This window comes from Sylvia atricapilla, chromosome 2 (assembly GCF_009819655.1).
Source record: "Sylvia atricapilla isolate bSylAtr1 chromosome 2, bSylAtr1.pri, whole genome shotgun sequence".
NCBI classification, from domain to species: domain Eukaryota; kingdom Metazoa; phylum Chordata; class Aves; order Passeriformes; family Sylviidae; genus Sylvia; species Sylvia atricapilla.
In genome coordinates, this window is record NC_089141.1 from 87,681,935 (window position 1) to 87,706,090 (window position 24,156).

General features: G+C 39.2%; 2 protein-coding genes across 2 annotated transcripts in view; one reads left to right on the top strand and one right to left on the bottom strand.

Moving 5' to 3' along the window:
* The window catches only part of LOC136357982 (pinopsin-like), a 76,939-nt gene extending 71,821 nt beyond the window's left edge, over positions 1-5,118 (top strand). The window contains exon 4 of the mRNA XM_066313716.1: positions 4,618-5,118. Coding sequence (XP_066169813.1) covers positions 4,618-4,845 — 228 coding nt within the window. The 3' untranslated portion in view covers positions 4,846-5,118. The remainder of the gene's footprint in view (positions 1-4,617) is intronic.
* ST6GAL2 (ST6 beta-galactoside alpha-2,6-sialyltransferase 2) lies at positions 2,002-23,820 on the bottom strand. The gene is made up of 5 exons (XM_066313717.1): positions 22,818-23,820; positions 18,834-18,931; positions 15,712-15,813; positions 14,448-14,622; positions 2,002-2,960 (listed from the first exon to the last, which is right to left on the bottom strand). Exons 1-5 carry the CDS (start codon positions 23,761-23,763, stop codon positions 2,692-2,694), a joined length of 1,590 nt encoding a protein of 529 aa, XP_066169814.1. The 5' UTR covers positions 23,764-23,820; the 3' UTR covers positions 2,002-2,691.
* Positions 23,821-24,156: the final 336 nt, after the last annotated feature.

Here is a 24,156-nt window from a genome sequence, read left to right on the forward strand (position 1 = left end):
AGAAAGTGGAGGGGAGCCCTCAATTAGCAGATCAAATGCACTTGTGCCAAAAACTGAAGGAGAAGCAGACAAGGTAGGAGAGAAAATGCTTTTTAAGCAACCACAGTATGTTTGAGCAGGCAGACCAGTAAAACATCACAGTGGAAACCAGTGTTAGAAAGCTATTCCAGGGTCAGTTTTTAAAGGTGGCATCACAGGTTAGTCTTCCTTCTCTGTGAGCCAGCGTTTGCAGCACCTTCTGAGGTGATGGTGCTACAACAACAGCATTTGCATTTGTGGAAGGAGGAGTGACTGCCATATAAAGAAGGATATGGCAAAGAAAAAATTTTGGCTGCAAGGGCTTGAGTGTGCAGTCCAGTAAATTAAAAATATATAGTTCATTATGTAACATCTCAGACTGGTTCTGCGTTGGTATATATATGATGTACTAAGTAGGTATGCTTAGCACTTGTTACATGCAACTTTATAATTTGTCTTGTTCTGTATAATCAACAGCTATATTGATGATTCTGACAAATTATTGAGAGAATAAATAATACTATATAATCCTTCTGTGGGTGGTTGAGCAATGCAGTTAGTATTTTTCATCTTGGTGAAAATCAAAGTTAAAAGTTTGTGGTTGTAGGCCAGGCAAAGTGATTTTTTTTTTTCTTTTTGGAACTCTAGAAGTTCCTGCTTCTTGAAAAGTAGCATATTCACTAGTCTTAGAAAGCTAAACTCTCTTCCTTTACAGTTAGCTAACCCAGGGTACAGCAGAGAGAGACATATTTGATTGCACTGTTCAGACTGCTTATGTTTTGCAAACAGGGTACCAAACATATGGAAAAATAGATTAGTTCTGTGTAGGTTATCTATTGTCCATGCATTTAAATAACAATGTTATTAGCTTCAAGAATAAAAGTTGCCGCCACACATAACATTAAAAAAAAACATTGGTATGTACTATATCCCAAATCCAAGGCTAGTATGAGTAAAACCTATTAATTTTGATATGTACCAAAATGCCTTATGGACATAACTATCCATACAACACAGAAGTACAGCTATTAGATCATCCACACAATTTCTGTCAAAAAGAAGAATCTTAAGCCCCAAAAGAAGGCTAAGTCCTATGTAAGATATATATTCTTCATTTTGAGGAAGGAAAACAATCCTTCCAAAAGATCCTTCCAATACTTCTTCCCAAAGAGCTGAATGAGAGAAAAAGAGTTTTGTGATTACACTTACATTACAACTGAAGGTGAAATGGTCATTAGTGTTGCTTGCTTTTTGTTTTTTTTTCCTTTTTGGCAAAAGGCTTTTTGCTTAAGTCAAAATACAAAAAATATTTTCCATCACAACCAGTCAGCTATTCTTTTCAATGCCCCTTTGAGCAGTCTGCTTTTTTTACTGGATGGACATGAGTAGGATATAGCTGTGCTTTTGTGTACACGTATTCCTGCTGAACTTACTCTAAAATAAAATGTACAGTCAGGTGGTAAAAAAACAAACCAAAAAAAAAAAACTTAAAAAAAACCACTCCAGACCATTAACTTTTAGAATTGCCTTAAAGAATACTGTCCTTATGAAAATATCAAACCATCTCCATATGCAATCTGTAGTCAGTTTTTTTTTTTTTTGCAGATATTACAGCTTTTCTGTGTTACAGTCTTTCAAATATTAAGTAAAAATGCTGTTATCTTTTGTCAGAACACTTCTCCTTTCTGAGCAGCAAAAACTTGTGAATAAGTGACTTTGATTCAGATACGAATGAAATACCTAACAAATAATGTCTGTATTCCTGAATGCTATCTTTGTTGACAAGAGGTGAGCCCCTTCTATGCTTGCTTTCAGTGTGATGGCTGAATGCTGCACAGCTTCCCTTGGCTTTCCCTAGATCTTTTGTATCTGTGCAGACTGAGGGAAGGCAGCATTTCCATCCCACACCTTCCTCCTAGTCCTTTCAGGGACAGTTTTTCATCCTAATTGGGTTACAAATATGTTTTGGTTTTTTTTTTTTTTCCTCTAAGGAAATGAGAGATTTCTCTCTTCCCTCATCAGTCAGTGTGAGCATAGGAGACTGGCATCCAAAAATACATCCAGTAGTTTAACTGGTTTAGCTGTGTACAGCCATCCCCAACCCCACACACTTCAGGGCCACCCTAAGCCCCTGTTCAGCTGGAGGCCAGGAACTAAGCCTGTGTAGGGACAGGCATTAAAGTCTGCTCTAGTGAATGACTGCACTTGGAGTAGCAATTACTTCATTTGGGAGAGTGTGAAAATCCCATGGAGCCATGGGAAATGCTGCATTGTTCAACTGCCCGCTCAGTACATACATGAACAATAGAGGCTGCTTCACAATGCCAGGTTTGACAATTAAATAAACTCATTTTAAAAAACTTACAGTCTAGGATATGTGGCATAAGACCACTGACAAATTCTGACAGTCACACCAAAAACAATACATTATATTTCTGCCTAAGCATGTCCTTTGCACCTTCATGAGCTAAGCCTTTGCTTTTCTGTAACTATTTGCAAAGCAGTAATAAATACTCAGGCTCAGAAAAAGAAGTATTTCTCATGCCTGCTACTTAATTACAATTTATAGACTCAAGACTAGATTGGTCTAAGATATATCTTTTCAAGTATTCTCTTCTTGTTTATAGTACGACAGTAGTACCTTATTGCACATGGTTTCTGAAAGACTTACTTCTACAAGCGTGGGAGATTATTTCGTTTGGGGCACTTGACAGCTTTGAACCCTGGCAAAATGACTTTCCCCTTCCGATACAGATCATCCTGCAAACCTTTGTTCATCCTCTGCACCAGGAGCTTCTCATAGAGCAGTGGATGGTAAGCCCCTAAGGTGCAAGCTGCATCGTAGTAGAGTTCATGGTAGTGACATAGGTCGGTCTGCCGCACTGAAGGGATGTACTCGTACACATGCACTTCATTACACATGGACATCATGATGAGGATGCCTGCAACGAGAAGTGAAAACAAAAGTGAACACCAGCTTGCCCTTTTCTTGCAGAAATTTCCCTGCAGTCATCCAATCCATTTTTCTTTCCCTTTTTTCTTTGCTGTCGCACACCTTAAGTATTCTGTAAAATCATTAAATGAAGCAATGGTTCCTTTTATTTGAGCGGCTTTCACTTGTCCCTGATACATAAAGACTGTGACCCCTTTGAAGTCAACAGGGTAGGATAACAATCATAAAGAAAGAGTGAAAAGCCTATAAAGAACTTGCATATCACCATCAGCCTCCTGAGTGAGAAGACTGCTCTTTCCCATCTCCCCTCTTTTCCCATATGGACTGTTCAGAAAACATCTCCCGTAAGAATCCTTGAAACATCTCCACTTTATTGCAATGCTGGTCTTAGTCTGAAACTGAACCAATTCCAGTTTTCCCATCCACTTGCTTCTCACTAAGCAGCAAGACTTGGCCAAACACATGCAGAAGGGCATATAAAGAAACATCCCCCATGTAGTGGTGGCACAGAAGCCCACAGCTTCAGACAATTCTGTGAAGAGTCTCATTGAGAGACACCAGAGATGAATTCCTATTTAAAGCAGTGGTGTCATAAGGAAAAGCCCCTCACCACTTCCTTGCTCAGCAAGGAGAAATCCACAAAATGCCAACCTATTTTTTATTGCCACATGCCAATGGCACACTATGGTCAGCACCATCAACTGCGGTCGTTATAGCCTTGAAACAAGAGAAATATTGCTGTTGCAGCTGCACATTTTCAGACAAACTAATACCAGATAATGATCAACAACATTGCCTAAACTACAGTACTTTCACAGCTCCTGGAAGCCTTTTCTGTTTCACAAAGCCATGCAAATGGAAAGTGACATTAAGTAAGTTTTGGATGCCATTTATTTATTTTAAGAATTCTCTTAAAAAATAAACTTGTGTAGAAAACGTGTTGAGGCATCTGCAGCACTACTGGTATCTCTGTCTGTTGAAAAGGACTGTCAGCTCTCAGAGGAGGTAGCTGTATAACTCTGCTCACTTGGCACTTACAGATGAGAACTGATCTAACTGTTGTTTTTTTTTTCCCTGCACAACAGCTTTGGTATCATCAATGGTGTTTTGGGTAGATCTCAGAAGTGAAATGAATTAACATAAAAAAATTATTTTGGTTTCTTAATTAAGCAAAGCCATTTTCTGAAGTTTAGTTTACAGTTTGGGAATTCAGGGATTTCAAAGGCTTGCTAATGAAATGAATCCTATGTTCTTCCTGCTGTGTATCATTAGATTATCAAAATGACTTTTCCCTGCCTGATGTGTGAAGCAACTGAAAAACAATTACTTCTGTGATTAAATCTTTTATCATAAATTAAAGGTTCTGAATGTATTTTATAATTGTTCTACAGCTTTACACTCTACAGAATCCATAGTCTTAGAAAATCTAAGCAAATAAATTCTGAAGTTCACAAATTTGAATGAACTTTAGTCTTATGCAGCAAGAAACACATATTCATGGTGAAAAAATACTTTATCCCTATTTGAACACAAAGTACAATCTTAATAAACCAAGTTTCCTTGCCTTGAAGATGTTACAGAGATGCTCTGAATTGTAACCTGCCAAGCAGCTATATCTAGAATTGTTTGGTTTTCTGTTGTTTTAGTTTTACAAATGCTTTCGTCAGCTTTTCCACTGCCAACCTCCTTCCTCCACTGATGGAGAGCCCACCTACCATTCCAAGGTAACTGTTATCCAGCTGGATCAGAGGGCGGATGCTGGAAACGTGTGCAATAATGAACCACATCCAGAAACAGACAGTAAAATGACTTCTCTCCTGCGCCCAGAGCCAAGCCTAGAGACAATTTCAAAAGCTATACCACCAACATCTTAGGAAAACCGGCTCTGATGGAAAATACAAGCCTTAACCGAAGTGTGTTTTATTTCACTGCCACATTACCAAGCTAACTCTAAAAGTAATAAAGGAAGTCGCCCTTTGTGCGATTGGAAAACTGTCAAGAACAAAAATTGTGACTCTTATTATAACAGAAAAATAGCCACTTAACTCCAGGTATCCTTCAACCATGACAAAATTTTAATCAGTATGACTTTCCTGTAAATTAGTTAATGGAGGACTTAGAAGTGGTAGAGTTTTAGCTTTTAGTAATCAGTGGTTCAGTGTCCTCCTGAATCAATCTTAAGGCACACAGGGCTATCTAGTTTAGCTCCTTACCTTTCCTGCCTGGTTCCATACAGACCATGTCTTGGGGTTTCAGTCTAGGTTGCTCATAAATAACAGTAAGTTCTATGCACATTTTTGCTCATGTTGGACAATGATGTTTGGCAGGATGAAAGATGTGGCAGAAGTGATTTGGTAGACAATTTTTTGAGTGGTAACAGCTAAGTTACAGCACATTTGTGTGTTGAAGTCTGAAAGATGAGCTACAAGAAGAAGCAGAGATTACCACATACAGAACTGTCCCAGTGCTGGAGGCTTATCTGTCCTGGTGGTGGAATCAGGAGCACTCCTGATACTTCCAGACCTTGTGTACATGTCAAATGTTCAAACCCCAGTCTGGGCAAAAATGGTGGGCTGGTCAGTGCCAGGCTGATCCTCCTCTAGCACCTCTAACACTACAAACCTCCAGCCCATGGGACCAACAGTGTGGTGCAACCAGGACTTCCATGCAAACCACCTATGGGTGAGATGCAGGATTACAGAGGAACCTGAGGAGGTAGGTCCCTTCACTTAGCTAGCACAGCCCCCTGATTCCCCCTCAAAAGGATCTGCTCCTGCTGTTTTGCACTACAGTATATTAAGAAAAAACAAAACAAAACAAAACAAACAAGAAATCAAGGAGACGGAGAAAGAAGGAAAAAAAAAAAAGGTTATTTTTTGAAAGGAAGCCATCTTTTTTTGTACCAATATAGTCTTCTCTAAAACAGAGAAGAAATGGTTTTATTTCTGTCTCATGCCTTGGAGTATGTGAAACCCTTCCACAGGAGACAGCTCTAGTGTTGTAGAGCCATTACTGCAAACTCCGTTTACAAAAAAGTGTTAATTGACCATCTTTAAAATAGCAGCAATTTAGACCACTAGGGCATTTATACTGGTCCATGTACTAGGATATATTCAGGTTTTATTCTGGTTTTTTTTTTCTCATGCTATGTGTATAGGTTGTTTTTCTGAAGTCCTTAAACAGGGCTGCCAACAGAGCCTTCTGGACTACAGGTCTCACATTCCATCCCATGTTTTTTTCATACCACTCTAACTCAGTTGCTCTCTTTGCTTGGTTTTAACAACATTGTAGGAAGTTACTGACATCTGTATCCAGCAGGTGTAAATGTGCCAAGCTGTCTATATTTTCATCTACCTTACAACTTAGTTTTCCCATCTTCCCTTACCTCCTCCTCCTCTTAGCTTCAGTGGTATTATAAATGTTTTAAATAACCAGTTAGTTTTTCCTACTTACATGACCCCCAAAATACTTTCTAACTTATGTTTGTACTTTTATGTTTTGGATGCAGACTTAAAGCGAAAGAAGAGGTATGTGCCTGACTGATTTCAGACTTGGTTCCATTAACTTATTTTGCTTGCCTGTCTATTCTGCAAAGTTCCATGTTGCTTCCCAATTGTTATCTTCATATTTCTTTTTTTGTTATTGCCTCCTAAGTTTCTCTTCTGTGGCTGAGTTTCTTGGTATTTTCTCCCACACCTATAGTGTCCAACTGTGCCTTGTTTATGTCCTGTCCCTGTACTGCCCTCTGAATATGTCTATACACTTCTTTCTTTCGTCAGTGTACTTTTCACATCACTGCTCAATTCAACATCATCTGCATCAACTTTGTTCATATCTCAGCACTCCTCCAGTATTATCAGTATGAATGAAAACCTCATTGTTTGATAGCCTGTAGGGTGAAGATTTCCATACAGTACACTTCAATATTTCTTTTTGCTAGCAGTTCTTACAACAATTTTCAGTCAATGCATGATTATTATATATATAAAACAGCACAGACTGTCTTGCACGTGACCTAAGGAGCTATTAATAAACAGGATGAGACAGTCATTGTCCAAACACAATATAGAGTCTGGACAGAATTAATTTTACTGAGATGTTCATGCCCATCTCTGACCTTGATGGCTTAAAGCATTCTTTACAGACATTGCAGGAGACAGGTATTTCTAGGGCAAAACTCATCTGACTTATTTTAGATGTCTCCTTTAGGATGTGTTGAATTGTTCACTTACAGAGAACTTTCCTTTTAGTGTTGTTTCTCTCCACTGACTAGACAGAAACAAAATAAAAGTCTGGCACTTAGCTATCAAGGACCTTCTCCTCTACTCCCCTCTGTAAGTAGCTTTTGGAGTTTCATGAAAAACAATGTAATTGGATTTTCCAGAAGCACAATGAGAAGAAATAAAAACAAGGCATGATCAAATGTGCCTCTGGCGCAGTTACCCCACCTGAGACAGGTATCACACGCTTCCCTGCTGTCAGCAGAAGAAAGGGCAATTTTAGGAAGCAGTGCATGTCAAATGGATCATACGAGCCATTCCCCAGAAGTTCCTGGTTTTTTTCTCTTAGCTGTAGGGGAAGCCTGAGTGGCAGCATGGATAGCTGCATTCCCAGAATGGGATGAAAATTTCACATGTTGAGGGAAATATGGAGCTCACAGTAATATTTAAGAGTATCTACTTTTTTTTCTCTACTAATTCTGAGGGCGACTAACACAAATACAGACCTGCACTGGAAACAGCTAAGTCAGGATACACAAATCGTGCTCTTTGACTGACCCAGACATGGACCATACAGATAAGGCAAATTTATGTGCAAGCTGAAGGGAGATTTGTTGGTTTTTTGTTTTTTTCCAGCATTCTTTAATACTAAGGTACAGGAATGGGAGTAAAAGCTGAGAATTACAAAGGTTTTAGGGAAGTCCAGCAGACATGCACAACTTGAGGAAGCGTAAAACCCAGAAGGGAATGCCTATAGGCTTGTCTATAGAATCTAAATATCAAAGAGCTTTTTTGATCTTAAATAACCAACCCATATTCACATTAAGAAAAAGGTCAGGATATCCAACCTGATTTTAGCTTTGACAAATGTAACTGGTGCTACCATACATTCAAAATCACAACTGAAGATAATTCTGCATAAGCCATTCTAATCTAATTCTAATACCCTTGGCTGGATTTTTAAAGTCCCATTTGGATTACAACTGTAAAAATGGAAAAATGAAAAATAATTCTGCCTGTATTGTGGTAGTACATTCAAAGGTGTTCTTTGTGAGTTATTTATAGTTGAATGGCAATGTTCAGGAACACCTAACTGGATGTTAAAAAAAAAAAGGAAAAAAAAAAGAATTGTGAGCATAGAATACTCTTTTAAAAATACTATAAAATATATTATCCCGAAGAAATTATGTGGTTATTGGAGAAACAATGAAATGCAACTTTGTTATAACAGCACAATTGTAGACACTAAAACAGTATTACATGTTTTGAAATATTATATATTAGTATTTCAAAATCCTTAGCAAAATGTGTTATCTCTTCTTGGCCTTTTGGTTAAGACCAAGTGTATTTTATTTTTTTCCTATTTGGCAGATATCTATGGTGTTAGGAAGCACTGGGTATAGTTTAAACTCAGTCCAGTTGGCACAAATAAACCTAGCTTTTACAATCTGCACTGAGAACATTTAAATCAGAATTATGTGAAGATTAAATTCCTTGCATGGATGGTTTTTACAAATGAACACGTACAATGAATTCTAATCAAAAGGAGAAAATGCTTTTTTGATTTGTTCTTGGCAATTTGAATAATTCCAAAGGTTTTGATTTTCCAACATGAATATTGTATGGTAAGATTAAGCTTTGTGGTTAGCACTCTGATTTAAAAAAGAATGTTTTCTAGCTTACAAATAAATAAAATATAGTTTAATATATCTGAATCAACAGATGCTGTATGAAAGCAACTAGAATTGTAAATGTAACTCAAACATTCATCAGGAACAAAGAATCATTATAAGATAATGTAAGAGATGCTGAAAAACTTTAAATACATATAATCTGGTTTATGCTCATAATGTCTCATTTCACACACATTGTAAATTCAGTTACAGAAAATAATTTAGCTAGATATATTAGTAAGTTTGTGTTTTATAATCTGTGCATTTGAAAGCATTACATACAAGCATAAAGCACTTAGAATGGATAGTTTTCTATATGATAGTCTACTACTAGAGTCTCACTTGATTGGATTGCAGATACCACAGGAAACTCCTTGAAACTGAGCCAAATGTGTCTGTTATTCATTGGTACCTGCAGTAAAAGTAGCTCTGGCTTTTTAAGGCACTTTGTTTCTAAAAAAGGGTTCTTTTACCTCTGTTTAGCTCATGAACTATGTGAAAAATATTAACCACAAGAAAACCAAATTATTTATCAAAGAATTGTTACCATATGGCCCTGTGCCTAAGCTTAATAATTTGTGCAAAACTGTCATCTTTGATGTATAGATACTAGCATTACACAGCAGACCTAGAAAATTATATATTTATAACTTGGTGAATGCAAAAAGCTCTACATTAATCACAATAATACATTCTGTAATATGAGCACAGACTGGAAAATACTGACCAGTAATACAATGGAATTCTAAATGTATTATTTAATTTTGGGTGATACACTAGAATAATAAATTTTTAATGTGATTTAAGAGGAGAGTTTGCTTTTATGTCTCTATTTTGGGATGTGAGAGATACTCAAGTTTCACTGTGCTTTTTATTAGCGTAAGAATAATTTGAAGCCTGTGTATTGGAGGTATTATTTATTTGTGTGCTAATACTTGAACAAAACTGGACTGAAAAGAATGAGCACTGTTCTCTTCCTGCACCAACTGCTGTTAAAGCAACTGAATAACATCAACAAAGGCAACTCTTAATATATTCGGGTGTTTCTTTCAGTTCATGAAAGTGCATTTTGTCCTAAGCAGACCTGGAGATCAGCTGTATACTTCTATGCAACATGCTCTCCGAAGCCATTTTAAGTTTAAGTTCTTAGTCACACAGCGTCCTGCTAATGTTGCAATGTAATGATAGTCTTGTTTGTACTATTGCCTTGATGCATGCAAATGAAGATTAAAATAATGCTATCAACTATTAATGATGCATAACTATTAAAACTGTAATGTCAACTGTAAGGCCTCAAAAAAACATTTTCCTTCTCCCAACAATAAAGTAATCTGGGTTTAGTTATTTTGTGTTCAGTGGATTGTATGTTAAGCTAACATTTCTGGCACACAGCAATACTACCACCTACACAGACAACCTGAAATGTAAGAATCTACACAGGTTATGTTTTGACTGAAAACAAACCAAAATACTGCAGTCACAGCTTTCAGCTAGCTTTTAAAAGACAAAAGTCACTGCTCTATAAGAGTACATAAATGTGAATTTCTATGAAAGTTAGCTCTGAAGAGGTAAATCAGCAAAGTGTATTGATGGACAGTGGTAAGTAGGAATTTGCAGAAAATCCACTAAGTAAACAGTGGACAGGAGCAAATCTCCACAGCAAAGCCTTTGTATAATCTTGACATTATTAAAAAGCCCTCAAACTTTCCGAATGCTGATGTACCACCCCACCCAATGAATGCAGAATGCTGCTCTTGAAAAACTCTGCAGTTTTACTCTTGGTCTTCAGATGACAAAAATTTAAGGTCAGAACAGTCTGTTTACATTGGCTACCAAAGAGGGTACAGGAAGAGTCAGTTCTTACAGCAGAATGATAGCAGAAGAGACTGACAGTCCATATACTATCAGACTCAGTTAAACACAGAACTTTGATATGTAAAGACAGACAGGAGGAAGACATTTCATATTTCACAGTGAAAGACTATTAACAGGAAGTGAGAGGTGACTTACTTCTGTTGCCAAAAGGTAGGGCAAATCCTTCCCTAGTAACAGTGCCAATTTAGGATTTGCCAGTGGAATCCAAATCTGAGGTTTGGTGTTTGGATGCTTATATATCTTCTGAGAAAAATGGCATAGACCCAAGTCCAAGATGAGATGTAAACACATCAATAGTAATTTAGCAAACTTATTTTCAGCCAAATGTGAACCAACAACTTGAACTGTGAAAAGCCACCATGGTAATTGCCTAATGCAAATGCAAGATTATGAGAATACTGTGCAGAAATTTGTTGAGAAGCATGAAGGCAGCAGCTGCAAAAGTGATGCAAAAATATGAAGGAATGGCTTCTCAAAGCTTTTATAAGGACTAGACTAGGAGGACAAAGAGTAAGTGATTTATATTGAGGAGGGATATCAGCTAAGCTATGACATGCCCCCCATAAGGCAAAGATATGAGCCAACTAAAGTCCATGCTGGTGTCTCAGGAAACAAACCAAAAGAGACTCCCAGATTAAAATCAAAAGGTTGGTTTACCCTGTTGGACCTTTACCCACAAACTGTCCCCCCCCCTCAACCAAGCCTGCTCCTCCTGTCCCCTCCACAGATGGGACATGGACTGTGCTTCTCTCACCCCAGTCATCAGCTGGCAAAAGCTACTGCATCTCCTCAGCAACACAGAGCTGGTGCAGAGCTGACATAGCAGGGTTTGAAGGAGGCAGAGGTTCCAGACAGAATTTATGCAGATATAGGGCAGCCCATACCCCAAAGGAAGTGCAAAAACCATTATTTTCCCTAGGTCCCATTCAGTGAAAAAAACAGGCAAGAAGTTCTATCTCTTCTCTCTCTCTCATTCCTCTAAAATCAAAGCATGTGAGAGACTACCTCATCCTCACTGGCCCCCTTTTCTGAGATATTTAATAATATTGTGACTTCAGTATTGTAATACAGTTATTAACAATGTTAAAAGATTCCCCTGAGATCAGGCACTGTGGAAGGATGCTGACTCATTGCTGCAGAAGAACACCTCGAGGACACATTCCACCAACATCCTCCATTTGGCAAGAGACAGTTTCTTATAAATAGTGCTAAGTGGCAGATAGATACAACTGCCAGGATAAAAAGGTAATTACTGAAGAAACAGTGTAAGACCATGCTAAAACATTTGTGAAAAGAAACATTCTGATGTTTCCATATTTTAATATATCATTACTTGGTCCAATTTTGTAAACTGGGCCTACTGGAGGCTAAAGAGCTTGAAACAAAATTGCCTCACTTGACTAAGAACCTTTTTTTGTAACCTTTTCTATATGATTAGAAACATCATGGTCCATGCTAGAAATTGCTTAGATTCAGGAATGTGTATCTCTGTAAAAATTCATACTCTGTATTTAACAACAGCCTATTTTCCTTCATATAGCTGTTTTAAGCACAGTGGTATTTAGTAGTGTGCTCATTTAAGAAATTATTTTCTCTTCTTGAAATTAATTAACTCATATTTCATGATGGCCATCACTTACTCAATCTTTCTACTAATTCTATAGGAAATAATTTTATAGATTTTGTAAGAATCAGGTAGAAGTTCAATATTCAGGATACCCCTTTCATATAGGTACACTAGTTGTGTCTCCCAACTTCAGTTCCAACAGGATTATCTGCTGCATGAGTGATTGAGAGACACCTGGCCTGAAGACCAACATGACTTTTCAGCTTTCTGCCAAGCTGCATTATATTTTTTATGCTTTATCTTGCCCTTTATGTCCCTGACAATATGCATTTGCTGTTTCTGTGCTACCTCTGAATTTAGATTATGTTACATGTGCAATGCATAGACATTAATTCAATAATGTTACCAAAACAGGAAGACTCTCCCTAATAAATATTTAAAGTACATCTATCAGAACAGTAGCTAGTTATGAAATGGGGGGGGATATGACTTCAATAATCTTACTACCTTGATTTTTTAAGTTAGTAACAGCCTACCAAAAACCACTGTTTCATGGAAAAGAACAATATAAATAAAATTCCCAGTAGAGAAGAAGGCAAATTTGCATATGTACAGAGCATATTTATCTGTATAGCTTTTGTTGTTAAAATTTTGCTTGTTTAATGGTTTATATTTTCAAAGCTTTCTCTGGTTGAAGGATTTTTTTTTTTTGCCACTACCATTTAGATTTGGGATTGAAGACTGCTGTTCTATTCTCATAGTGAAATTAATTCCATTTCTTCAAAGCAAGCTTTTGAAGTGTTTTTTATGTGTGGTGGAAGTACAGATTAACAGCACAATGATCCTCTTCACTATTCTTACAATCAGCAGCTGTTAGCCTATTTTTATCAACATCTTCATTGCTACAAGAAACACTTTTGCAAAATGTGAACGCAGCTGGTGAGATCATTCTGCATGAGCTGTCTTCTCCCTGTGAATTTTTACAAGCAGGTTCCAAACAAATCTCACTTCAAGAAGTAACCAACAGCCAAGCCCCCATTCAACAACACACCAGGCCTCCTTTACTCTCCACTCATGTTTCAGGTATGCATAACCCACTCAAGGCACAGATGGGCATCTCCCAATCACCCTTATGTCACACCTCTGGAAGCTTCTGCACCCTCTCTAAGGCCTTTGGTATGTTCCAAGGTATCCTAGGATGCCAGTACTGCAAACAGAAGCCAGGATAAATGCTCAAAACTAGTTTTCCCGTATCAGATACAATCTCAGATGTCTTTGCTTTTAGATTCAGATACAAAGAAAAAAATCAACAAACAAACAAAACAAAAAACCCCCCACAAACAACAACAAAAAAACCCCAACAAACAAATCCCAACATTTTCTGACTGCAGCAAATACTTAGATCAATATCACAATGTCAGTGAGGAAAAGGTGGAGTTTCCAAAGCCGAAGATGGTGTTTGAAGCTCTACTGGCCTGAGTCTAGAAGCGTAAGCACAGATGACCCTGACTCAGCCTTGCCTCTCTGACTACTCAGATCCTTTAGACCTGTCCAGAGTCAGGACCTGTTGTACATCAGGTAAGTTGTTCTGCTGCATGAATTGTGGGCACAGAGCCAAATTATTCCCACTGAAATACTAAGGAAGGACCAAAAAATATAGTGAAACACTACTGCTTCCAGTGAAGAGGAGAAGTGCTCGGACTGAGCACTGGAAGCTTTTGGCCCGTGTAGAGAATACAGCTCAGCCTGCCATTGATTTCATCCCATCTGTATGATCTGCCATCTGCTTTCATTTGTTGTCTGAGGATTCTCTGCTCTAAGATCCCAATGAGGAACTTCAGAATTGAGTGGGTCCTCAACAGATAAATTAATATGGAATAAAACAAATGTCTCATAGATATATGCATGTTTTATAGATATGGTAGACATACTATGGATGTGAAGGGCAAGAAAGCAGAACATTAAATTCACTCAACTATTTTCTAGTTCTCATATTGTGCATTTTTGCTAGTCATTGTTTCTGTGTAGAGCATCAAGAACAAATAGTACACCTGTATGGACTCAATCCTCATGCAGTGTACAAATTTTAAATTATTTTTTTAATCTAACATGTCTACTGAGACCATTCTTGATACACCTACCAATAAACCCTGAAGAAGGAGGGTTGGGCTGTATCTTCTCTTTAGTGTTCTCCTGAATGATGTCCCAGAGCTGCCATATAAACTTTGGATGGAGGATGTAGAATGGCTGGGTTGGATTCTTCCTGCGATGCTGTACATAGGGAGTGAACAGATTGTAGTCCGGTTTCTTATACCACTGGGAGGAAAAAAAGTCAGATGGTTTTTAATAGTATTAAACAAGTTTTGAACACTACATGTACAATAGCATAAACTGGCTTCATATGGGTTCTGCAGAACAAAAGCAAAGGTAGCAAAGCAGCCCGCACTGGTGGATGCTTCTGCTAGAAAGGCATTCCTCACTCTGGGCTGTTTCCTTTCTTCATACAGAGACCCAGTAAGTAATTGACTGCTGTGGGATGAGCCAAGACCTTTTTTTCTCCTCACAGCTCCACATTAAAGAAGAGGTTCAGAGAGCTCTGACATGATATCTGGGCCTGGGGGTGAACATCCCTCAGAAAGCGTCGCTGTTGCTGACGGAGGCAGCAGCGCATGACGCAGCCGACGGCAGCCTGCGTGGGAAGCAACAGAAGCCTCTGGCATCTGTTGCTAAGGGACTTCAGCAGATGAAGGCTCACTTTCTCCTCTGCAGCCTGCTCAGCTCCAAGCTCCCTGTGCCAAAAGCCATCAGATCAACTTGTCTGCTGGAGCTGCAGCAACAGCCAAAGTAGAGACTCCCCCAGTGACAACCAGATGGACATCTGCTGCTCTCTGAGGGGGTGGACGGCAGGGCACAGATGGCCGTGGGGCAGTGGACTAAAGGGGAGACTGGTGGGGAGGAAGCCTGAGAAATGGAGAAGGCACTCAAGAGAGATTTTCACTAGGATGTTGTATTTTGTTTGGAAAGGCAGAGGGGAAGGTGGAGAAAAATGGATGCAGTTTTTCACCTTTCCTTATAAAATCTACTCCTGAAATCCAGCAATATTCCCTCCTTGGCAAGCACACAGAAAACTTGCTGTTATGTGAAAATAGGAATCTTTTATCAAACAAATGCCACCATTCATCTATCCCAGCATCTCAGAACAGTCCTCTCCAGTACAATCGCTGACTACTAAAAAGTTTTTGACCAATAAACCAATTTTGACCAATTCCTATAGACAGAGCATTCTCCACTCATACAAAGACAGAACCTGGGGTGAAAAGGGAGAACCAGGAGACCAAAGTAGTAAATTAATTTTCTCCAGTACTTTTAAATAATTGGGAAGAAAGGTCTAAGTGGATATCTTACCACATTCAGATTTGCAGAGTAGGGAGCAGGATCCCAGGCTACTAAGATGACATCTTTATACAAGGAGCTGTCGACAAAGTGATGGTTTGGATTGGTGAGAATCTGCAAACACAGATACAAAGAATTGCACAGCATTAAAAGCAAGTGGGATCCAGAAAAATGGCAAAATCCTTCTCTCAAGTGAACAGTCCTACCCACGCTGCTGTTTGTTATGCTTCAGGTTCTGGTTGATTTTGAGCATCTTGTTTTGTTAAAAAATATATACAAAAAAAGCTTAGCCATAAACAGCACTCATTACAGTTTGAAGTAGCAGTATGCTGAATTACTCTCCATCTGTGAGGGATGTGATGGGACCACTTGAGACGCTGTGTGATTGTGTATCAATGTTACCTTGTATCCTGGAACTTGAAAATGAAAGCTACAGTATTTCAGATCTCCTTCGGGATCCTCTTGGACACAGAGCAGCTTTCTTTGAAGGGCTACAGCCTCCAAGGGTAATGTCTTTCCCTGCCACCCATCCCCAGCCACCTTTTTCATGGCTTTCTCATTTTAACAGCAAGTCAGTCCCATTTCAATTAAAAGAAAAAGAAAAAAAAAAAAAAAAAAAAAGCAAATTAGACTATGAGCGTACAAATGGGAATACCTAGAAAAACAATTCCAACAACAGGCATTTTCAAGGACTATTTTTGAAGGAACTGTCATTTTGCTCTAATCTACTGCTATCATATAACTTCCTGCAAACCTACTCTTCACTCCTGCTGGCTCACCCCTCCCAAGACCCTCCATGTCTAGCTAGAGCTCTTTGATTCCTGGTGCATCCAATGCCAGGCAGTTCAGCAATGGTCCAAACAGCATGAATTTTGCTCCAGCTGTTAAAATAATCAACATTCCACACAAATAAATTCATAATAATTTTCATTTCCCTTTAGGATCCAATGAGCCACATTTAATGATGCATATTTTTCTTCAGAAAAATAATATTGTTGCCATAGCAATATTCTTCCTACTATAAACTTTGAGTTTAATAATTTCCATCAGCCTTCTACAGTAAGAACAGAATTAGTCATGCTCCTATCAGGATCCCCAACTTAATTTCTCAGGACAATTTCCACCTAAGAATGTAGACTCCTTTTTTGAGTATACAGAGCAAATTGACCAAAAGGCCAAGATTTTAAAAGCTTGGTTCTACACTTACCACACAAAGGAGCTCTTACTTGTCTTCCAGTAAGCAAGAGTCCTCTGGAGGTCTTGTCCACATAAAATTTTCTTTCAGTGAGTCTGCACTCATTTGTATGAGTTTTTTCTGCAATAACAGTATCTCTTGCCACTGCACAGGCTTACTTTATGTCCTTTGGGCTTTCACAGCACAGAATATGAAGGAACAAGGGGCCACAGCAGCCTTTTAATTAAGTTAATGCAGGAGTGTTCAACAGTGAGGAGGGGAGGAGGGTCAGTAAACCTGTACAGGTAACCCAGCTCCAGGAGGGAAAGCAATTTCCATCAAGTGGCCTGTGCAGATTTCACTCTCGGAGAGGGCAAGGCTAATTTCTCAGCAAGTGGACAGACTACCATGGATGGCTTCTGACCTTTTTGAAGGAGCACAAAGCTGGTGGGAATACAAACACTTGTGAAGAAGTCAGGTGAGCTGACCTGGCCAGAACTTTGCCATGCCCTCTGTTTTCTTGAGACACCTTATGGGGAGCAAGCCTTACACAGTGCAGAAGAGAAGACCACAGGGCCCTCCATTACCATCCCAAAGGGAATGTATTGCAGCAGCTCTGGGAGCCAGAAGATCCCACTCTGCCCTGCACAATTTACCCATTAAATCTCTCTGAATTTTCTGGGGAGCTAAAAAAGCTCAGATCACTCCCTGAGAACATTTCTCTCCTCTACAGGGAGCCTACTGAGTCTAGTAAACTACTAAGAGTTTCTAAACCTTCCTCCTTGCCCAGTTCAGGAGTTCAGGCACGGTCAATGTCAGGGCATTCTGACTAACAGTAAAATAGAGAATCATCAAAGAAAAGGAAAAAAAGCCCAGCAAAACCAAAAAAAGTAAAATAAAATACATGAAAACCCATGTTCCCTGACACACTGATTCCAGCACTTAAGGCAGAATAAGATATTTCTGCTTTCTTCTTGTGAACAAAAGAAAGGGGGCATATTTAACCCAAATCACTTCGAAGATCTAGTCTGTTCTGCAGCCTTACAAAGTCCTACAAAATAAGTGTGAAGGGAATGACAGTCCTATTTTTGATGGCAAAGAACATGAGCTTATACACAAAAAACACACCCACCAAGGATAGACTTACATGGGCAGTCGCTCAAAGCAGAAGACAAAATGAACTCATAGACATTACAGTAATTGAAAATTTTGCTCTCCTTCAACAAGAATCAGTATGCCATAAAATTTCACAGAAATTCTGCTGCTGATTTTTTGTTTGCATTTCATAAAGAGGAAAGATGTTTGCTTTGCCCAAGACAGGAATTCAGGCATTTTTGAAATTGAAAAACTAATCTCAACCATAAGGTGTCACTGTAGTTCAAGTCACAATTATTTATTTACACCCATACACAGAAAATCCCATTTTCTCTTGTTTCCATTCAGATGAACAAACTCACCTGATGTATAATACCCAGTACACAATAAGGTTTTTTACTAGTGCCTTCCAAAAGTTTAAACAATGATGACTTGCCTAGTGTCACACAACTCAGTTTCCATTTCTATTGCCTTCCAGCAAGGAAATAATTGGGGAACTGGAAAATATGAGAAAACAGCTTTGGAATCACCACAGCCTGAACTTCATGAAAATCCTGGAGGCAATGGCTTCTCCAGGAGGTCAAGGTTTTCTGTACTGACAGCTCTGGCATACTGCAGAGACTTTACAGATTAGTTCACATGAGAAACTTTATAAACCAGTTCCCTGAAACATGGCTATCAGGTCACTCAACACTGACAGCAGTAAAAACATCCCTGTAAGGGAAAACTTTCACCTTCTCTGTATCATGACTGTCGAATCACTACCTGCTTCCCATAATACCTAACACTTTTTCAGAGGTTATTAACTTGCTGTCATATTGCACACAAGAGACATTGACTTGAACTCTGAAAAGGAAGATCTTACCTGAGAATTAATGATCCGCATGGTTGTTTTATTTCCAACATCTTTTTCATAGCCGCGTGTTGGGGCAGAATTAAATCTTAAAACGGCATCATGAGAATCTAGGAGCATAAATGAAGGGGTAACTCTTTTTTCTTAGTATACAGAACAGTAAAATAAAACCAGTTATCTAAACTAATACAAAACTAATACACATTTGTCCTAATCAGGATATTCAAAAGGATGATGAATGTTCTGCTATGCCCAAACAAAAATCCTCTTGCATCTGCCATATGTTATTAACATAGAAGCCCACTGGGAAAAATGTTCAGAATCATCTATTAATTTAGCATGCAATACTTAAATGCTTCTCTTAATTGGATAGACTTAGTGTGGGAAGACTATTAGTACACCCAGTACACACAATTCCTCACTACTTCTATCAGAAAATTTACAGAGAATTACCCCATACAAAAGCATATAAACTGCAGGGATATCTAATTGCACATTTGAATGAACAACAATGCTTAACTATAAGCTTGTGTTTCACAGTATTTTGTAATACCTGAAAATCTCAGACTACCCCAAATCTATTAACCGTACTGTGTATTTATTCTCAAGCTCAGTACAAATCTTAAAGAGCCTTTGTGTGGAAGCCAGCCCACACATCTGCTCACACAAAGAAACCTCAGGATTCCTTGGTAGCAAAGATCTAACAGAGTTGAACTGTCAAAGTTACTCCACAAGCAGCTGACCTTGGAGTCATGGAGAACAGAAAGCAACTCTAGGTCAAGTATGGGTCAAGGATAGACACCACGTGGAAGCCTCCCTTGGATTAGAGATAATCATGCTTCCAGTGCCTCTTTTAAGGGGATCTCAAAGCCCAAAAGGTTGAAGGAGAACAAGACATTTTATCCACTGTCCAGAAACATGCAGCCTCTGTTGGTAGCCTTGTGTTTGGTCTGGTTTTATCCCTTCTACTGATGGACACTGAGAATATGAAATGCCTTAACCCAGAGGTACAGTTCAACAGGAGTTTGTACAATTGTTCATCTCTAGTCACTTAAAATGTGTTGTCTATAGCTCAAAAACTGGAGGAGGCAAAACTCTCCAAAGATAACCAACACTCCAATTGAGTTTTGGCTTGATCCTATAAAACTGGGATCTTTCATTTTTTCCCTCCTTTACTCTGCACTTCTGTTACTCCATGTAGGAAAACATTGTGTGGCATGCAGCCAGCAGTCTAATCTCAGACATACATGTTAGCACTAATATGTCATACCTGAAAAGAGGGATTTTGCCAAATACCCACCAAACCCAACTCCTCAGAACCTAAAGAGTGGAAGTTTTTTCTGTGTCCCCATGCAGGGACAACCCTAGCCTCAACACCTAGACTTCATCTACCAAGCATCTTGGTTGTGCAGCTGCAGGTACTTCACATATTTGGACAAGGAAAAGAAAAACATAAGTTTGTTGTAATGAATTTAAGAACATAAATTTGGAGCCACGATTGACAACTTTCAGACAATCAGACTGAGAACTGGATTATGAAATGGGAATTGTATGGTTTGCAGCTTAATTGAGAGACAGTGTGATGCATTTCCAACATCACTCATGCTGGTTCTTTGTATACAGATGAAAAATTTTCCTTTGCCAAAAACCCAGGACCAGGACAGAGCTTAACACTAATAATAGCTGGGTTTAAATAAACTAATTTGAATTTTAGTACATATTTGCAGATAAGCATTTTTAAGATCAAGAAAAGTTTGGGGTTTGATCACAGATGCCTGTTACGTCCTGTGATGCCAAAATAATTGGTTCTCTCAATTAATAGCATGATCACAACGGGAGTGTTTGCTATACTTGCACAGTATTTCCATACCTACTTTCATTTAAAAATAGTCAGAGGGGTGGGGGAGAGGAGGGCAAAAAGCAGAACACCAATTAACATTTTTGCTTGTGTTTCTAATAGGAACACAGAAGAGGGAGCTAAAGGCCTACGAAGGGAAATGTCCTTCGCTGCTTCTTTTACAGGCACATTTTTTTTCTCTTGGGAGAATAAACCATAGAATCACAGAATAGTTTTGGTAGGGAGGGACCTTAAAGACCATCTAGTTGCAACCACTCTGCCATGGGCAGGGACACTTCCACTAGAACAAGCTGCTTAGAGCTCCATCCAACCTGGCCTTGAACATTTCCAGGGATGGGGCAACTTATCTGGGCAACCTGTTCCAGAGCCTCGCCACCCTCACAGGAAAGAATTTCTTCTGAGCATCTAATTTAAGTCTCCTCTCTTTTAGCTTAAAATCTCTCTCCCTTGTCTACCATTGCTGTAAATAGTCACTCAGCCCACCACAGGCTGGGCCAAATCCTCTCCTCAGTTACAAGTATCTGCCCAGGCCTGCAAGACACTTAGCAAAACACCTTCAGTGACTCCTGGTACCCCAGCAATCTGAAAATTCCATGTAGGCTTTTCCCTCTTCCTCCCTTTAGGCAGCATCAGATGACAATTTCCCATTTAAATCCAAAGCTCTATCAGAGAAAATGTCATAAGCTTCTGTGCCCAGAAGCTTCCTAAGAAAATGAGTACACACAGGAGCAGGCAGGCCCCAGGTACCACGTCAAGCACCCAAATCCACGCCTGGGCTGCACCTGAGTGTGCAAATATGACTTGAAGCACGCTGTAATATGTAATTATGTAAATATATCACAATGTGCTACAGATTCTACAGTACAGCACTAATCCAAACTGGTGTAAACTGGGTGTACTGGAGAATACAGAGAAGATTCTGTTTCAGTCAAAGATAAAATGTTGGAGAAGGTAGGGACTGCTAAATTTTTTCCCCCCAAAGATTCCTAAATCAGTGAGGCTTCCTGTGACATTGGGGGTTACTCTGGTGTGATTTTAGCTGCAGCTAGCTGGGCACATCTGCTGTGCTGGAAGCCTATTGCAGCAGTCTGATAATCCTAGCAGCTCCAGCATATCCCAGAGATTTAAAGGAAACCTATCTGTGTCAAAGAGACGATACAGTGTGATGAAGAAAGTATTGGGATGTGAAGTCCTGGAAGATGGGGAGGATTAATGAGTGAAAATCAAAAGGTTTTTATAGAGAGCTGAAGGAGAACTCTTCTTGTACCAGAAACAAGACTGAGACATACCTTTCATCCTTCTTTCAACACTCATAGCATACTGCACATGTACTACTAAAACAAAGAACTACTGAGACATTAACACAAGTAGTAGCTCTCATTTTTTAAAAGAAAACTGACCTGGATTAGGTTTATGACCCCACCATCCTTTTCCAAATAGCTACCACAAAACTCCCACCCTTGAGGTGGGGGATTCTGAGTGACACTGACATCTCAGCACACCTGTAACCTCAATGACTCAGTGTTGCAACTGGAAAACAATGGGTGAACACACCTGAACTCATTAAAATTCAGTCCCAGAAAAGAGGCCAGGGGACTTGATCTCAGTGCATGAAGCTACTCAAGGGTCTGAATTCTTTATGTCTGTGAACTCTAAACTGGCAAGAGATGAAGAGGAGACACTCTACTGCTTCTTGACATAGAGACAAATGTCTGGGACAGCCTTACAGCTGGAGTTTTTTTCTCATGAGCTACTGCAAAATGAAGACCAGGATAACACAGCTTTGCAGAATAAAACCTGAAAATGGCTCTAATCTGCTGAAGAAATAAATGCATGTTGCACACAAATGTTGAATATGGCAGATCTGACGAAACTAGTGCTGCCTCCATACTACAAGCTGTAATATGATAAGAAGACATCATTGTTTTCTTTAAATTAGATTATGACTTCAGGCCTGATTTTCCTTTCAGTTACACTGTTCTGAAAGGGAACAGCCTCACTGAAGTCCATTCTTTTACATTCATGCAACTCTAGTGAGAGTTAACAACCAGACTTTACAGATCTGTGCTTGAGAAGCACAAACCTTTTGAAATTTAAACATGAACACACACATATACATATATATACATTTCACCCACCGATTTCATCCCCTAGAGAGGAGTTCAGTATTGCACCAGCAGACATAACTACTGCACAGCTCCCAAAGCCATGTGTATATAATTTGCCCAGTGGAATTTGGGGAACGTGCTTTTCCCATCCAAGAGTGGAGAAGGGAGCCTCCTTGCCATCTATTGTTTTCACATTCACTCTTTCTTTTAGCTCACAGAATAGCTGGTCTCCTGTCAACTTGGAGTTTCGTTTCCCCTTGAACCGCACCCCATGCTTATTGGTACTCAAATAATCTTTCATCGCCTTCTGCAGTCGAGGGTTTAGCATCTTGGAAGAGACATCCCCTTTCCAAAGCTTGTAAAGAAAGGATTTCGACATTGTGGAATACAGCTCATCCCAGTCATCAGATTCATCAAGCATCTGGCCTCTCCTATGCTTTGTGCTCCTTCTCCTCATTCTTCTCTGATGGCTCCAGTTGTTCTGTAAAATATTTCCTTTTGGGTTAGTCACATCAGCCGAAATGAATTTTTCTATCTCTTGGAAGTGGTTGTGTGACTGAGGCTGACCAGCAGCAAATAAATAATCATCACTCACTTGGTAGAAAGCACTTTTTGATTTTCTTCCTAACTGGGATGGGAAAAACTCATCTTCATTTCTAAAGGCGTCTTCCAATACAGTCCATTTCTTAGCATTTGCAGTCCCCGATTTAAAAGTACCTAGGAGATCTTCATTAAGAAGTACCTCATTCCCATCAATGGTTTCAGAGAATGATGGGTCATGAATGGCTCCCATGATGACTCTCTGCTTGCCCTGAAGGGGCAGAAGTCTCTTAGTTTCAATGTAAGAAAAGGAACTTGGAACTGGTTCAGCAGTGTTGCTATCTGTAAAATAGATGAATATCACCAAAAAAAGCAGGCCCCATGCAAAGATACCAAAGAGCATGAGTTGTTTCCATTGCTTCAAGTTAGGTTTCATGGCAATGCCTTTACCAGCTCCTCTGTGCCTTGAAGTATTGGTGAAGGAAAATGAAACCTGTAAAGAACATCAAATGCTATTAAAAATCATTATAAAAATAAATACAACACAGAAATATCTTAACACATATTGATAGATGGCACAGAATTAATCTCCAGGCAGTAGCACAAGGGATTCAGTAGCAGAAACAGAACTCCAGAGCCTGCAGACACAGTAGGAGTGACACGCTTTGGCTGTAACCACACCGTGACAGCTGCTAGCTACAAAAGAAGCTGGTGGCCAGTTTCTACAGTAACACTGGATCCTGCCTTCAGGGAGATCATGTGCCTGACTGCTTCTGCTATACCGAGCATAGCATTACGAGAGCAAAAGCAAAACCCATGCCTGGCTGCA